Here is an 18,149-nt window from a genome sequence, read left to right on the forward strand (position 1 = left end):
TTAAGGTAAACCATCCAAGCAGTTTTTATTCATTAATATTCATAAATACACACAGCAGCTTCATTAGAGATTTTTCATTTTTTTTTCCTCTTCAGTTTGAATGTGGAATATTAGGAGAGCCTTTTGCATGTCAAGGTACAGGACACAGAGCTTTTTGCTCTGCACTGCAACCTACATTTACCTGCTAAAAGTAAAAATTAGTTAAGTGGAAATGATTATCATATATATCTTTTCTCTCTTTCTTTTGAATGTACACAATGTAACAAGAGTGACAGACCTGAAATTACAATCACCAAAACAAACCCAAGATAGTTGTTGTCCACTTTCATTGGCAAATACAGCACAGAGGACATTGTCTGCAAAGTGGGATGTCATCAAAGAGGAGGTGGAGGAGGCTCGTTTCCTTTATTACTCTCTTTTAAATTTAGGGTTTCTAAAGCAACATCTAGAGGCATAATATCTACACAGCCCATAGCACCAAAATCTGCAATCTCCCCCCGCTCATCCTCATCTGAGGAGGAACTTTCTTCCCGCATCAAAGTGGACAGTAGAAGCTCCTGAACAAACAGGCTGCAGTCTGCCCGTTCGCTTTCCATCGACTGACGCTCTGCTTCCGACATCTTCGGATCGTTCAACCTGTACAGCAGCAAGGGGAGAGAAGAGGCCGTTGTTGAAATCCCAATTCACTGATGACACGACAGACAAACCACTCGGAAACTGCTCCTTCACGATAGTCCTACTTGCCCTTCACAATGAACAGCTCTGGCAGCCTCTGACACCTCCGTGCAACAAGCACACATGTAACGAACCACCCTTTCCCTGTTGCATTCAAAAGGAGCCTAAAGTTACAGGAAAACATAAAACTATTGTGAGGTTTCCTGCTATTCAGGAGACTTTGAGGCAGTGCTGTTGAGATTTCCGAGACAGTCATTATGTGCCTGCTTTGTTTCTAGGCCAACTTCTAAATTCACGTATGCCACAGACCACATTAATCCATGTATAAAGCCTAGGGACTGCCATAAGGATTGCCAAACCACAACCCAACACTCATTCTACCACTTCTAACTTACAGTGCATGCCCTGATAGGGAAGGAAATTGCTCAGTCCAACTCCCAAAGTCACAATCTGTGACACATGTACTTCTAAATTTCTCAAATAATAATGAGCTTCTGATTCAAAGATGTTACATGATGTTATTTTGCAACTAGATAAAAATGAGACTGACTTTAAATCCAGGCTTCTTGACACAGGAGCTGTCAAAATGCCCATTCTTTCATAATACCAAACAGACAAACAAGACCGTGTATGGGGGGGTGTGGCAGAGGAGATCTGGAAAACATTCTTGTTTCAGGTCAATAGCCAACCTTCTAAAAGAACTAGACTGATACAGTGGGTGACTCCTCTTTAAAATAACTCTGGTCTGTGTATAATTTATAAACCAGGTAAGTATTCTGTTAATTAATGGCATTCTTTATCTGCTTTGTTATCCAGTCTCTAAAATAATCAATATAAAAGCCCCTATTCAACCTTCAGCTTTTACTAAAGATTAAGTTCCTATTAGACAATACTCTCTTCTGACTCCTCCCTCTCCATTACAGCTCAAGTCTATAGGCTTGTATCACTGGAAACACACTTGTTTTGTTGGAAGTAGTAGGGTAAACAAGCACAATTTATTTAAGAAATACTCCTTTTGCTCCTCCTGAAGCTGAGATGCAGCAACTAATCTTTACCCATTGCTCAGAAACAGAGAGAGAGCAGGTTTGAAAAGATGTTACAAATGCAAACAAAAGCAAAATATGTCGGCTGCAGACTGGATGAAGTACCTGGCAGAAGTCCCCTGCATGGAGTCCTAAGTAACTTACTCAGCCAAAATTCAAAACCAAACTCCTTCTCAAGGCTTGCAGAAATCCATATCCAAGTTAAGCCTTTTAACATATTTCTAGGTGTGTCAAAAACAGCAGAGTGCACTTGTCAGGCTGCCTTTCCTTTTTGCAAACACTAGAACATTTGCAAACACTAGGACATTTCCGCAGCCAGCTAGCTCCTGCAGTTGGCTTCCCAAAAGCACAATAATTCTCTTTGGGCCAGCTACAAACTGCTACTCTTTGATATTTAATTACTGGTTTTACTTTCACACAAGAAATGCGGATGAAGCAAGTTTTATGTATTACACAGTCTGTGACTACTGCTGATGTCTACAGTGAATACATTCTGTATGATTAAATTAGCCTGCTAACACTGGGATGTATTTGATCAGACACTGTTTAACCAGGCCACATGCCTAACTCCGAACATGTTTCATTGAGCTCTATGCCTCTATCCAGACTAAGGGAAACAGAAACAATAAGGGGTAAACACGCGTAACTACACAAAACAAGTTACCTTGTAAGAAGAAACTGGGAATTCTGGATAGTCTGCTGACTGTTTTCTGTGTTAGATGTGTTGGTTGTTGTTGTAGACTGTGTCATAGTGGTGTTGACATTGATGGTGTTGGTGCGTCTAGTTGCATTGCGTGCAGTCTCCAGCTGTTGTCTTGCTGCCTGTGCATGTTGTCTTTCCAACTGCAGTTGCATCTGCAGCTGCTGTAACTGAGAAGCAGAAGGGCCAGAGGAGTTGAGCTGTCCTCCTGCAGAACGCCTCACGCCTGATAGCTGAGATAAAAGCTCTGCCAGAGAAGAAAAAGTTTCTATAATGGAAGATCTTAAATGAGCATTACACAATGGAATGAACAAACCCTGAATTCCAGTACATCATTTTTTTTTTTTTTTCCCATCAATAAAATCAAAGAACAAGCAATTCTGGAAGTTCTTGAAAAAAGTCTTGGCACTCAATGCCTCAAAGGGTAAGGCAGATTAGGACTCATTTATGCAGATTTATTCCAAAGTTTAATGCCTTCAAAGTAACAGGAGAGCAAATCCACAGGGACTGACTGGCAAATGATGCTCTCTGCAGCAGTCCTCTGAAACTTCAAGTTAAAATAGCAACTGACTAAAACTACTTTATTTTGGCCTTGGTTGGCGATTCTATTTTCTGCTCAACAAATGTGCCCTCAAAACACAGGCTTCACCTTCCCAATAACCCAGAGGGAGCTCTGCTGAGCAGAGAAAAATTTTGAACTATTGCTTCAAACATTTAATTAAAAATAGTTAACTAAGAAAACATATTCAAGTACTGCCTAACAGAAAAACTAAAGTTGCCAAGAATTTTTGCTATATGAATTTTTATTTCTGCCAGAAGTGCAGAGAAGGCCTGGCAACTAAAAAAAACTGTCCTTAATTCTTCCAATTCAGAAGGATGGAATGCCTATAGCTATTTTCATTCACAAATAACTGTTTGAAATAAATATTAGTAGCAAATTACTGCTCAGTGCAGTAAATGACTGCAGAATCTCCCCTATACCCTGTGTAGAAAGTAATTCCTGTATGCTTGCTGTAGCTGGTGGAAGGGCAGAGGGAGTAAGGAACAGTTGCTCCTGCCCCTCACCTCTACATTACAAAGTTACTATATAGGTCATTACAATTTTCCTTCCATTGCATTAACAAAATATGAACCTTCTAAATCAGGCTTTCTTTGAGGTAATAAAGCAAACGGCAGTTTTCCATGTCAGGAACTCATGATGGTCAAGTCATTTTTATCAGCACTGATAGCAACACCATGATTAAATGACACATTTTTTCTAAATCTTCTTTTCTCCTTGTGACATTTTCTAGTAATTACAAGAATTTTAACAGATGCTGGCATAGTTCAACCACTGCATAAACATGATTAGATTTTTCCTTAGGGAGAGTTATATTTGTTTTCAGAATTGTCTTCATTTTATATTTTTTATTTCCTGTAAAAAAACCAAGTTATTTTCACATCAAAGCTAAACATATGACAAGTTATTTCTGGGAATCCTAAAGAGATAATTTCATTATTTTCCAGGGCTGAAAATGAGATGCCCTTCTCCCCTCACATTTTTTAAAAACTTGTCCAAAACACACTACAAATACTTTCAACAGTACATTTATGTAAGAATTTACAAACTACAGCTGAAAAAAAATATCTGTGATATTAGCAAGTACAGCATTCAAACAGCACAATCAAACACAATTAAACTGAACATTTTAAATGTCCATGAGTATTCAAATTCAGCTAATTTCATTATCATTAAGACAGATACTCTTTTCCATAAACACCTTTATCCACATGGCAAATTAAAATGAGATGTACTAAGTAGATAATGGAAACTGGAGACAGTCACTGGTAGAAACATACAATACCTGTGCATAGATTAGGTTTTGAAATAAGCCTTACAGTGTCTAGAATTAAAAGGACAAGCTACAGGCAGTGGTTTCAGCTTTGTCACCTCCATGCACTGGCCCTGTGACAGCCCAGCCAAGCACACAGCTCACCTGCAAGCAGCCACCAATCACAGCCGCACCTACACATGCAGCTTCATGACAGCAAAAAGCAGGGTAACTACAACCATCTTGACTTTTACTTCCTTCATGGTTACAGCTCTTACCAGCTATAGGATCCATGGCTTCTCTATTGCTTGGAGAATATGAACTCTGAGAAGACGAAAGCCCACCAGGGGAACTGGTAGTAAAGTGCATGTTTGATCTTCGTGCACGGGGACCTCCCAAACCCCGGCCTGGGTGGAACATCCTACGTACATGCCGAACACCACTGGATTCATCATAACCAAGGTGTTAAGGAAACTGAACTGTTTGGCATTGAGTATTAAATGACAAGGACATTTGATGAGTGAAATAATCAACTACACACTCCATCATTCATAAGATAATGACTCAGCTTCTGAAGCAAAGCTAACATACACTGTAGCTCTGGAGCAAGTCAGACTTACTGATCTGACCTCGACACTCATTGCTGTGCAAGCCAAACTCCCCGTACTTCTCCAGCCTTTTATGATGTCTATGAAACAATAGGAGTAATTTCTTAGTTACTTTAGATCAGAGTTTTCTACTCAGTAATCTGAAAACTGACAAATGCATGTTCAGCCAAGCTTATTAGAGACTTCAGAGATTTTATTCTTCATCCCAATTCTTAAGTATTGAAAATAATAACAAAGTTTATTGATATGCCTATCAAAAGAACCTAATAATTACTGTATTCCTTTTGACTTCTGTACGTCATGCTTTTATCCAAGAAACTTAATCACTTCAATCCTTAATAAAATTTAGGTTTCTGGAGTATTCAGCACTTCCATCAGACTACTTGGTTTCTCTGTTTTTTAGCACCAAATAGTATCACTGATTCCAGTTATGACATTTCCCGTTCTCCCCCACTTCTCCATATCAGATGCTTAAATTTCAAGTCACACCTTTTAAAAGTTGTCTCATATAAATTGAGACAATCAACAAACTACTAAGAAATATTTTGTCAGGAAGTTGCTGTAATAAAGGACCTACCTTGCAATGGTTGAACAAGGTTTATATAAGGAACACATGCAGCCTTCTGGGACAGCTTAAGGAAACATTCTACAAAACCCAAAATAAACCATATGTATCTGATCAGGACTTAGAAGATTTGGCCTCAACTGCCTTTATTGTGGGCGTGGTGAGGGTTGGCTGCTTTCCCACTCTTAAAAGTCAGCACTGCAGTTGCCTGCTCCTCTGAGAGAGGCGAACGCCGCGTGCAGACCCTCGGTCCCACCAAATTTCTCCAAAAGGGAGAAAGGAGTCAAACTGTGACACGTTCCCAAATAATACGTCATCTGGTGCTACCCGATACTGGAGGGACAGAAAAAACTGCAGAAGAATGATCTCTAATCAAACTTCTTATATATTTCATTAATTAATTTCACTCTGTAACTGGGAAAATGTAAATTTCCTACAGAGTTCCTGGCTACAAAGCAGTCAAGCCAATGCTGAGGCCCTCAGTTCGACCTTTGGAAGACTAAACTGATTCAAGAAAAATTGCTCAGTGACTCACTATACCCAGCTCAGAGCTGTCCAAAGGCCAGGAGAGATCCAGTGGTCTGAAGGATGCTCTTCTGCCTCATCAATCTCATCCTATTCTCAACGTAAGAAGGAGGAGGGTGTGACTGTGCCTTTGAGGATACCTGGCCGTGGAGGACCTCTCTGGATGCCAGGGACTGAGCCCTCACAGCCAGAGCCACTGTGCTACTCAGGAGCACCCTGCTCTTCCCAGCGGCTGAGAGCTCCACTCCTCTCCACAGTGAAAGGTGAGGTAGAGATAACTGCTTTTATCTGTCTTTGTAGTGTTCTTTGCATTATCAGCTACTCCTTCACAGAGCCAATAAACACTCGAATTCCTTTACACTAATCCAATTGTTACTTAATAATTAAAATGTGCATTTAGTCTGTCCTGACCTTAAACCACTACCAGACTTAAATGCAATCAAACACAACCGTAACCAAAATGGAGCCATCTCCTTAAATGCTGTCTCCCTTCTGTTACCATAACAAACTCCAGTTGCTAGGGCTTGGATTTTTTTTCTCTCCAGTTGCTATGGTTTAGGTTGTGTTTTTTCCCCCTTTTAAAAATCTTTAAACAAAAGAGCCACTATCTAAGTTATTATGTAGTCTTTTTGTCTGCTTGTTCAAATGAGACACAAGGGAATTACTTTGGAGAGATCACTTAACTGTAGGTAGGCTATATAGCCTGTGTATCATTAAACAAAATGCCTAAACCAAAAAAAAATTTGAACAGCTTATACTAAGAAAAAAAAAATTGCTAGAACAAGGATACATAAACCAAAGAGTCCCAGCTCTTCAGTCATTAAGCAAAGATAAATCTGAATAACCTGCTCCTAAGGTAACTCAAAGACAACATCGTTTTCTCTAGGAAATCTGAAAGTTTTCCAAGTTATATTACAAGATGTCAGTACCACTATGAAACAATGTCACTAAAACTTAGTATTAAAAGGAGTTAAGCAAATTTAAAATTATTTGTCAAAACCAGCTAAACTAAAATCACCATCTTCATGTCACAAACACAGCACACTACTAAATCTGGATACATGAAGCAGCATCAAGACTAATGACTGGGCAGGATAAATTAGTGCAAGTAGAAAAACATCTCAGTCTCAAAGTTATTAAAATGTTTTTGTTGTTAGAGCAAAAAGCACAGTCAAATGTACCTACAGGCTGTTAACAACTTGTTAGAATTTTTAAGCTAGCAAATGAACCTTTTTATATTTCACATAGAAATCTTTAGTGACTTAAGTTCCAGGAAATCTGGAGTTATGAGCCTTTGACTATAAAAATCAAAACAAGTCTTCATGGCTACTAGGGGAAACAGGGTAGCCTCCTTGCATCCTTGGAAAGGATATTAAATCTCTAGGAGCTCTGTGTTCCAGTGTAAGATGAGCTGCAAAGTCATCTGTGACATGATTTGGATCCCCTCCAGGTAATGCTGCACATATTGGACAAATCTGAAATTGAAAGTGAGGAAAAACAAAACAAAACAAAAGAGTAATAATTTTTACATAAAACAGAACTTTTATAATTAAGTCAATCATTAGACATTTATTTTTATGCTTTAAAATCACATTCTACGTATTCAAAAACACCTGGACAGCAACGTATTAAAAAAATCTAGAAAATCTATTCAAGCACAGACATTTAGACATCTTTTACTTTATGATTTTCAGAATGCTATGAAAACCAGAGCTAGAATTTTCTAATTCAATTTGCAATGTGGTGAAAATTAAGTCTTTGTACACTGATTCTACCAGAGACAATAAAGTCTGATTACCCAGGATTGTTACTTGCCTGCTTGATGCTCATGCCAGAAGAGGAATTGGAATGAAACCACACTTAAGTATTTGCTGAAGCATCAAACTGAGACTGCCCATCCAAGCAGTGTATACCTACAGGGTTTGGCACAGGGTTGACACATCCATATCCCTAAACAACAGCGTTTTGGGAGAAAGCACTGACCTCTGTCTTTCATTGTTGTTGTTTTTTTAAATGAAAACAGTAACTAAGTAGACACAAAGAGTGCCATTACAACTGTCATAATTACAACTTGTTTTTTTAATAACTCCACAAACAGCAAGGAAAGCAGCTTCCATTTTTCTTTACAGGAGTTTTGCAAACTGATTTTAAAGTTTTACAGATGGAAGAAAAAAAAAATCCATTTCACAAAATCCTGCCCCAAATGTTAAGTGCTCAAATGAATAGCACTTTGACAGTTAAATGCAACTGCTGTATATGAATTTATCTCTCTGATCCTCACAGTCAAATAGTCTTATCTTTATGGAGCAACTCCGGCTGCAACACAAAGCCCAGGTTCCCAGTGCTCTTCATGAATACACTCAAGTTGAGACAATGGGCATTAAGAACAGCCATATAACAGCACAAACTTCTATCTTCTCTTATGGAGGTGAGGACAAAGTCTTGAAGTAAGTTTACTATAAAAAATCTCAGCTGCTTTTAACAGCAGCTGCTACATCTTTTTAATGCCACTTTAATATTAGTGGTCAGCTCAGAGCAGAAAACCACACCAGAAAGATAACTGCAAAAATCTTAAGTCAATCATGCTCACAGAAGACCTGCCTGTTTCCACCACTGTGCTTACAATTGCCTCCACATTTACATACAAGGTAACCACTTTAACTGGGAGTATTTCTGTGACTTCAACAAAATCTTCAAGAACAAAATACAAACCATTCAGACTGTCTCTGTCTATTTCGTTAATGAAAGATAAACTCTCCTCAATCTTATCAGCAACTTCAGAACCTGCTGCTAACAGTTCACATACAAGGAGACTAGTTAGTGCCTTACTAAACAGAAGAAAGTCAATGCAGTGCAATGTACCAAGAAGACAATCTGCATCTCTCTTCTGAAGGGAGATTCAAAGATGACATGTGATGAAGTTTCCTAAAATTTTTGTATTTAGAATCCTAGTAGACTTCTAGTTGAATGATGTATTTTATTTGGAACAGCTGACTGACCTAAAACCCAACACCAACAATAACAATCATTACAGTGACAGCCACATTCTTCTGCACTTACCTTCTAATGCTTACCATCACACTTGGACATTTACTAGTGAAGAAATACTGATCATTATTGAGGTTTTAGTACAGACCAAAACCTTATGATTTTTTCTTTTTAGGCTGTAATCTTAAGAGACTTAACTACAAAACTTTTGACTACTTCCAGAGACACCAGTATTAATTCTCAATTAAAGTACCCAGAATTAAAACAATTAGCTTCAAGGAAATACTATTCAACAATCCTTACAGAGCTCCTCTCCAGGACCTCAACATGCTGGTGTGCCTCTCCAAAGTGCCTGTAGAGAAAAGCACAGAGCATGGGGAATAACCATGGTAAGCTGAAGATCTGTGTGCAGCTGCACAGGTTTGATGTTGTGATCACAGAGACATGGTGGAATGGCTCCTGTGACTGGTGTGTTGAAATGGAGGAAGATATGAGCTCTTTAGAAAGGAGAGAAAGGGGCCCCTTTAAGAAGAGGAAAAGGGATTTCCTCTTCTCGCAAGACAGCAGCTGGAGTGCATGAACAGATGAAACAAGAGATAATGGAGAGCTTATGGGTTGGGATTAAAGGGAGTACAGTAAAAGTGACATTACAGTGGGTGTCTACTGTATGCCACCTGACCAGAAAGAACCAATGAATCAGGCCCTCTACAGACATACAGGAGCTGCCTCACACCTGTAGGCCAACATTCTCATGGGGGACCTCAATCACCCTGATAAATCCTGGAAGGACAATTTAACATGACAGGAATCCAGAAGGTTCCTGGAGTGTGCTGTTGATAACTTCTTCCTCCAAGTGACAGAGGAACCAATGAGGAGAGGTGCTCTGCTGGACTTCATACTCACCAACAAGGAGGGTCTCATTTGGGATGTGAAGGTCAAAGGCAGCCTTGGCTGCAGTGACCTTGAGATGCTGGAGTTCAGGATCCAGAGGGCAAGGAAGAAGATAAAAAATAAGCTCACAACCCTGGACTATAGAAGAGCAGACTTTTGGCCTCTTCAAATATCTACTTGGAGGTGTCCTGTGGATAAGGTCTTGAAGGGAAGAGGGCCCCAGGAAAGCTTGTTAATATTCAAGGTCTGTCCCCTCCAATACAAGAGTGTTCCATACCAATGAACATCATGTCAGGCAAAAATGCCAGGAGGCCTATGTGGATGAAAAAGATGCTCCTGGCCCAACTCAGACACAAAAAGAAGCATACAGAGGGATGTCAGCAGTGGAAGAAATGGGCCAACAAGAGCCTAATGAAATTTAACAGGAGAAAATGCAAAGTCCTGCCCTAGGGAGAAAGAACCCCAGACACCAGCACACACTGGAGGCCACCCAGCTAGAAAGTGGCTTTGCAGGAAAGGACCTAGGGTTCCTGGTGGACCATGAGTCAGTAATGCGCCCTGCAGCAAAAATGGCTAACAGTGCCCTGGGCTGCACTAGGAAGAACACTGTCAGCAGGTCAAGGACGGTGATCCTTTGCTTTTACCCAGCACTGGTAAGACCACACCTGGATTACTGTGCCAAGTTCTGGGCTCTGCATACAAGTGAGGCATGCACATACTGGAGAGAATCTGGCAAAGGGCTACAAAGATGATAATGGGACTGGAGCAGCTCACCTATGAGGAAAGGCTGAGAAAGGCTGGGAGTTTTCAGCCTGGTGAAGAGCAAGTTCTGGGGGAAATCTTATACATACAACATCCGAAGGTAGGAAGAATAGACAACAGAGCCAAGCTCTTTTACAGCAGTGCCCAGAGACAGGACCACAGTGGGCACAAATTCAAACACAGGAGGTTCATCATGAACATCAGGAAACATTTTTTCACTGTGAGGGTGACTGAGCAGTGGAACAAGTTGCTCAGAGAGGCTGTGGAGTCTATCCTTAGAGAGGTTAAAAAGCTGTCAGGACATGGTCCTGGGAAACCAGCTGTAGTAGCCCTGCTTGAGCAGGGGTTGGACACGATGAACTCCAAAGGTCACTTCCAACCTCAGTCTGTGATTCCTGCGCACAAGTACCTAACATTGCTCTATGTACCGATGACAAATAACTAAGAAAAATCAGCAGAAAGTTCTTATCTGCACACTCCAAACTCTAACAATGGCAAAATTTAATGGACCAAGAATAATTTGACTTACTATGTGAAAAACTGGGGATGGGGAAAAGGGGGCCACTGTAAAATAATAGTGATTCCATATATGTAAACTTTCCTTACAGACCTTAACATAAGCACCTGAAATAAAAACAAATCTTTGGAAAGACAGAGATACTACAAGGACTACAAGCTCAGTATCTAACAAGAAAGAATTGCTTGAAAGCCTAAGACCACAAACATTTACAATCCACATTTTCCTCTTTAGTAATTTTGTAGCCTATCTACTATCTACAGTAATGTTGCATTTACAAAGTAGTTTTATGTGTTTGCACACGGAACACTTATCAAAAAAGCTAGATTCAAAACTTAGCACAAACATATCCAGTTATACTCAAGGATTAAAATACTGTCCTTTATCATTGTTATTGATATAACAACGTTGCTGACTGACTGACCCAACAAAGAAAATAACTTTAGTTTTTCATAGATACAACCCTCTCAGCAATCAGTGGAGTAGCAAGTTTCTAGAATCATAAAGTCAGGCTTTGTGTTCTGAAGTTACAGTTGCAAACCAGTATGTGTCAAATTTAAAAACCCGGAATCTTCTAACATTCTATCAAGAAGGTATCACTGACATCAAGTGGTGCAAATCAGAATTGCAATTCTAAGCCACCAAACTCATCCAAACGTGGAACTTTCAATGGTTGATGCTATGTTTGAAAGCTGCAAAGTTAAACTCAAGGAGATTATAAAAACTGCAGTGTGTCACTAAGTTAAATTATGAACCTAGAGCACAACTGATTGTGAAGGAAACTGTTTCACTTCATATATTTTTAAGAAAGATGAGAAAAACTTTGAGTCTGAAAAACACAGACAAATCACCTCTCCTATCACTCCTTTGCAAAGGATCTTTAATAGGCTTGGAAGGAGAGTTTCATTTTCTTCCACAGAATTCCCTGGAAGTTAAGAAAACTAGAAGATTAGAGCAGAGAATCTATTTATAAGTAACTTCTTCACAATGTATTAGTGATGAGTAATCTACATCAAGCATTCACTTTTTTCAGAAAGCTGTAGTACAACAGTTAACCAGACAAGAGCAGCCTGGATGTCATTTTGCTAACCTAGCTCCTCCTACTCCCAAACACAATCACAACAGCAGGAGTTAACACTCAGATTATAATGCTTATGTTTATACTTGTTTAAGAAGTGTGTTTTTAACCATGTCAAGTGTCCTAATGGTTAGGCACAGGGGAAAAACCTCTGCTTTAACAGCAGTAGTTTCAAAAGAATGAAAACTTCTACTGCATAAATATATGATACATTACAAAAGCTACTTGAAACCTCAACAACCTGTCTGCATGTCTTTCTTTCTCTTACAGTGACAAAAGACTGGCACAGCTATGAGCTTCCAGGACAATTACACACTGGTCGTGAAAAGGGACACATTGATACACTGAATAATGATAAGAACACAAAAAATTTTGTTTTACAAGATAGTCAACTCCTAAACATAGCAGCCCAACAGCAACCACAAAAGAAGAAAGCAAGCTCATTACATTATGATATCCATGAAACACGAAAATTCTATGTCACTGTCAAATGTAGGTATGCCTTCTTCCAAAGCACTTAAAGGAACTCACGTATCAACAAAGAAAAAGAACAGGAGAGCAATTTCCCAGAAGAGACTCTTTGTAATATACTTCCACCACAATTGAAAGCCAGTTCTGAAGCTTCTTACCACTTCTGTTGATGTTTCTGCATGCTCAGAAGTAACATGTTCTTGAAGAGATGTTTCCGTATAACCCATTTTTCCACAATAAGGACAAGTAAAAGACTGTGGCTGCTCTACAGAGAAAGCTTCTCCACCATAGTACAAGTCTGTAACAGAGAGTGTTTAAATAGAGATTACTTCAAAGCACTAGTATAAATTATTTGGTTCCCATAAACCTGTTTATAAATGTACTTCAATGTAATTACTGTCAAATTAATCTGGTATTTAATTTAAATTTTCTATAAAGCCTATAACCTGACATTCAAGAAGTGTTCAATTATTGATGACAAAAAACATGGACTACAGCTCATATGCATTAGCAAACGTAACAGTTTACTAACACTCAGTAGGAGCAAAGACTCCTAAGATAATGATGCTGATACTGCCGAATCTTCACTCTTCCACTGCCCTTCTTATCTCATGTACAGGGTCACCCATATCTTTAAAGCATGAGTTTCCAAAACCTGAACAACCTCAACAATACCTCAAACATTTATAATAAACATTTAGAAGTCCTCAGTGATACCATATCAATATTTATGCCATAGCTGAACCACTGCTTCACAATATCAGAAATGTCTCAAATACATAAGAGATTTATGGTGATAAGGGAATCTGATTATCTGTTATACACTGGGTGCAACTTTTAGGTGTGCGGAATTTAAGCAATTTGATGAAAACTGGGCTGACATTTTCCAGGGTCCCCAAACTTAACATGAAAGTTTATCAAAGCATGCAAGAAAAGAATGATTTTCTCTGTCATCTTCTGTAGGTATTCTACAGAAAACAGTAATAAACTTCACATTCATATCCAGATAAAGAGTGTGATTTTTTCCAGCAAGTAACTTAAAATCTTTTCACTGGCATTTTTTCCTAGGACTCACTGACAACTGAAAAATATTTTAACAGAACGATGAATATTCCTCTATAAATTAAAAACAGGGTAAGACTGAACAGATACTAGAACTTGAGGTACATGTTCTGCATCTGTCTAACATGTTAGGAATATGTCCTGACAGCTCAAGTTACAGCTTTCTAAGGTTTATGACATCTTCTGATACTGACGTCCCTTTAGAACATGACAACGTATTTTGTTCTTCAGCCTTACGAAAAGATGATGCTTAAGATAAAAATGTACTTATCTATAATTCCCTATATTAACAGAGGGTATCTTACATACAAATAGGTATTGAGAGCTAACAGTCCAAGACCAATACAGGAAATACATTTCTTAGTAATATGCTGATACACAGAGTTAAAGATTCATCAGACTGAACACACTGCAGAATAAAGTTTATGTTCAGCAAGTCTCTGTTCCCCTTATTTGGAGACTGCTGCCACACAACTTAAAAGCTGGAAGATGAGAGAAAGGTCTCTTTAACAGGCATGGTAAGACAGCCAGACTTTCAAAAGACGAAACACTACCTGACACACTGAACATTTTAACTGGTTCTAGAAATTAACTATCACACTAAGCTGCAGTGCTATCCTGAACCTAGGTTCACTTATTCACATACACAAGGAAAAACATGTTAAACTATCCAAAGTTCCCCACCTATTAAGCCTTAGCTCTCCCAAGCAGCATCTGAGGTCCCATTAAATGCCTTATACAATAAGGCACAGAAGTCACTTTTAATTAGAGAATGGAATTGCGTATCAGATGCGACTGAAACAGAGAACCAGACAGACTTAAGAGTCAGCATGAATGTAAGCTGGAAAACATGCTCAAAAGATTAGCATCCCTACACCACAGTGTGAAAGTTGTTTATATAGTACTGATACAAACAAATGTCTGGAGTAATTATTAGAGGGAAATCCCAAAGGTCCTTGCACAACATATGTCAGGACTCAGTTCTGAATATACCTAAAATTTAAATTTGAAAATTTGAAATTTAAGCTTAAAAACTTGCATATAAAAGTAGTTTCTGCATCTATTATCTAAAAAGAAAAAAAAATTCTGTCAAAAGTATGAGGTGCTCTAAAAAGCTATCTATAAGCCTCACTAATTAATGAATGCAAGTATTTTGAAGCTATACAAAAGTACCAACTTCAAACTCCCAGCTGGAAAGGGCATGGGGCAACAACCAATCCAAAGTGAGTGGTAAACAGATTAGCATGCAGGCAAAAAGTATCTTTTCCTTAGATATGTTGCTAGCTCAGTCCAGATGTCAAGAATCCCAGCCACACACACTGCTCTGTCACAGAGAGGCTTGATGAGTACTGTCAAATCATGCATTTCTTGTCTTCACTCTTAAGAGAATATGAAACAAACCATTTATTAATCTAAAAAAAAAATAAATTAGTTTTTTCCAGCCTCCTCATTATATTCCTGCATATTCTCCCACTCATACCTCCTTATACATCCTTCTTATAATACACAACAAATGTTCATGCACATGCCAAGTAAATCTGGGGAAAAAAAAATCTAAAAATGCACCTGTCAGAAGTCATACCAGTCACTGGTAAATCCAAATATTTTTCCTTGAGAAGTTTACACCTTCCTTTTTTCCTCCTGAACTTTAATCTCTCTCCACCTCTTAAAATCTGTCCATTTATTAGTCTGAAATACAGGTCAATAAGTAAGTTTTCTTTTAAACTACAACATACATTATATATATATTAAAAAAATGGTAAATACAGCATTGGTGGACAAGGGAAGATCAACTGATCCCATATACCTGGACATGTGCAAAGCATTTGATGCTGTACTGAACAACATCCTGGTCTCTAAACTGGGGAGACATGGAATTGACAGATGGACCACTCAGTGCATAAGGAATTGGCTGGATGGTCACACTCAAAGAGCAGTGGTCAACAGCTCGATGTCCAGGTGGAGATGTGTGATGAGTAGTGTTCCTCGAGGGTTGGTATTGGGACTGGCACTGTTTATCACGTGTGTAAACAACATGAAGAGTGGAATTGAGTGCACTCTCAATAAGTTTGCTGATGACACCAAGCTGTGTGGTGCACCCAACAAGCTGGAAGGAAAGGAAGCCAATCCAGAGGGACCTGGACAGGCTTGAAAGGTGGGCCTGTGCCAACCGCATGAAGTTCAATAAGGCCAAGCCCAAGGTCCTGCACAAATAACAGACTGGGCAGAGAATGGATTGAAACCACTCTAAGGAAAAAGACTTTGGGGTGTTGGTTGATAGAAGCTCAACATGACCCACAAAGTGCACTGCAGCTCAGAAAGCCAATTGTGTGCTGGGTTGCATTAAAAGAAGCGTGGCCAGCAGGTCAAAGGAGGTGATTCTCCCCCCCCAAGTCTGCTCTCATGAGACCCCACCCAGAGTACTGTGTCCAGTTCTTGGGAACCCAACAAAAGGAGGACTGTTGAAGTGAGTCCAGAGGGAGGCCATGAAGATGATCAGAAGGCTGGAGCACCTTTCCTATGAAGACAGAGAGAGTTGTGGTTGTTTAGCCTGGATAAGAGAAGGACACAGGGAGACCTTCTATCAGCCTTCCAGGACCTGAAGTGGCTACAAGAAAGCTAAAGAAGGAATTTTTACATGGACATGTAGGGATAGGATATGGGGCAATGGCTTTGAACTGGAAGAGAGCAGACTTAGGTTCGACATTAGAAAGAAATCCTTCACTATGAGGGTAGTGAGACACTGGCACAGGTTGCCCTGGGAAGTTGTGGATGCCCCATCCCTGGAACTGTTCAAGGCCAGGTTGGATGGGACTTTGAGTAACCTAGTCTAGTGGGAGATGTCTCTGCTTATGGCAGGGGGGTTGGAACTAGATGATCTTTAAGGTCCCTTCTAAACAAGACCATTCTATTCAAGAGCATTGCATCCCAACTAAGACAAACTCAGGTAGAAACTCCAGGAGGCCATTGTGTATGAGTAAGCAGCTCCTAGAAAAGCTCAAACTGAAGAAGGAAGCATACAGGGGTGGAAGGTAGGGCAGGTATCCTGGGAGGATTACAGAGAGGTTGTCCAAGCAGCTAGGGATCAGGTTAGGAAAGCCAAATCCCTGTTAAGAACAGTAAGAAAAGTTTCTTTAGGTATGTTGGGGAGAAAAGGACAACCAAAGAGAGTGTAGGCCTTCTCCTGAAGGAAACAGGCAAGGTAGCAACACAGGATATTGAGAAGGCTGAGGTCCTCAATGACTTCTTTGCTTCAGTCTTCTCTGGCAAGTGCTCAACACAAAGGCCACAACAGGTGAAAGCAGGGACTGGGAAAATTAATAACCCTGCACCGTAGGTGTAGAGCAGGTTTAAGAAGATCGAAAGAATCTGAAGGTGCATAAATCTATGGGACCTGATGGGATTCACCCACGGATCCTGAGGGAGCTGGTGGATGCAATTGCTAAGCCTCTGTCCATCATATTTCAGAGGTCATGGTGAGGTTCCTGCTGATTGGAATAAAAGGGAACATAGCCCCTATTTTTAAAAAGGGGAAAAAGGAAGACCTGGAGAACTACAGGCCAGTCAGTCTCACCTCTATGACTGGCAAGGTCATGGAGCAGAACCTCCTGGAAAGTCTGCTAAGGCACATGGAACATAAAGAGGTGATTGGTGACAGCCAACATGGCTAGACTAAGGGCAAGTCATGCCTGACCAATCTGGTGGCCTTCTACAACAAGGCTACAGAGATGGTGGATGGTCACAGAGCAACTGACGTCATCTACCTGGACTTGTGCAAGGCGTTTGACGCTGTCCCACATGACATCCTGCTGTCCAAACTGACAAGGCATAGATTTGACAGCTGGACCACTCAATGGGTAAGAGATTGCCTGGATGGCCACACCCAGAGAGCTGTGGTCAATGGCTCAATATCCAAATGGAGGCAGGTGACGAGTGGTGTCCCTCAAGAGTCAGTATTGGGACCAGTGCTGTTTAACATCTTTGTTGGAGGTATAGACAGTGGGATTGAGTGTATCCTCAGCAAGTTTGCTGATGATACCAAGCTGTGTGGTGTGGATGACACCCTAGAGGGAAGGGAGGCCATCCAGAGGGACTTTGATAGGCTAGAGAGGTGGGCCAGGGCCAGCCTCATGAAGTTCAACAAGGCCAAGTGCAAGGTCCTGCACCTGGGTTGGTACAACCCCAGGCACAAATACAGGCTAGGGGGAGAATGGCTGGAGAGCAGTCCTGAGGAGAAGGACTTGGGGGTGGTAGTTGATGAGAAGCTCAACATGAGCCGTCAGTGTGTGCTGCAGCCCAGAGAGCCAATTGTGTCCTGTGCTGCATCAAAAGAAGTGTGGCCAGCAGGGCCAGGGAGGTAATTCTGCCCCTCTACTCTGCTCTGTTGAGGCCACACCTGGAGTACTGTGTTCAGTTCTGGTGCCCTGAGTACAAGAAAGATATGGACCTGTTG

The 18,149-nt window shown here is 40.2% G+C and overlaps 1 protein-coding gene across 2 annotated transcripts in view; it reads right to left on the reverse strand.

Annotated features, from left to right (window-relative positions):
• LOC127395752 (E3 ubiquitin-protein ligase KCMF1) overlaps window positions 1–18,149 on the reverse strand; it is a 45,976-nt gene continuing 27,827 nt past the window's right edge. For both annotated transcript variants that reach the window (XM_051643082.1, XM_051643083.1), the window contains exons 3-7: window positions 12,793–12,932; window positions 7,301–7,402; window positions 4,508–4,682; window positions 2,383–2,665; window positions 1–636 (exon numbers count right to left, since the gene is read on the reverse strand). In XM_051643082.1, coding sequence (XP_051499042.1) covers window positions 375–636; window positions 2,383–2,665; window positions 4,508–4,682; window positions 7,301–7,402; window positions 12,793–12,932 — 962 coding nt within the window. In that variant the 3' untranslated portion in view covers window positions 1–374. The remainder of the gene's footprint in view (window positions 637–2,382; window positions 2,666–4,507; window positions 4,683–7,300; window positions 7,403–12,792; window positions 12,933–18,149) is intronic.

This window comes from Apus apus, chromosome Z (genome assembly GCF_020740795.1).
Source record: "Apus apus isolate bApuApu2 chromosome Z, bApuApu2.pri.cur, whole genome shotgun sequence".
NCBI lineage: Eukaryota > Metazoa > Chordata > Aves > Apodiformes > Apodidae > Apus > Apus apus.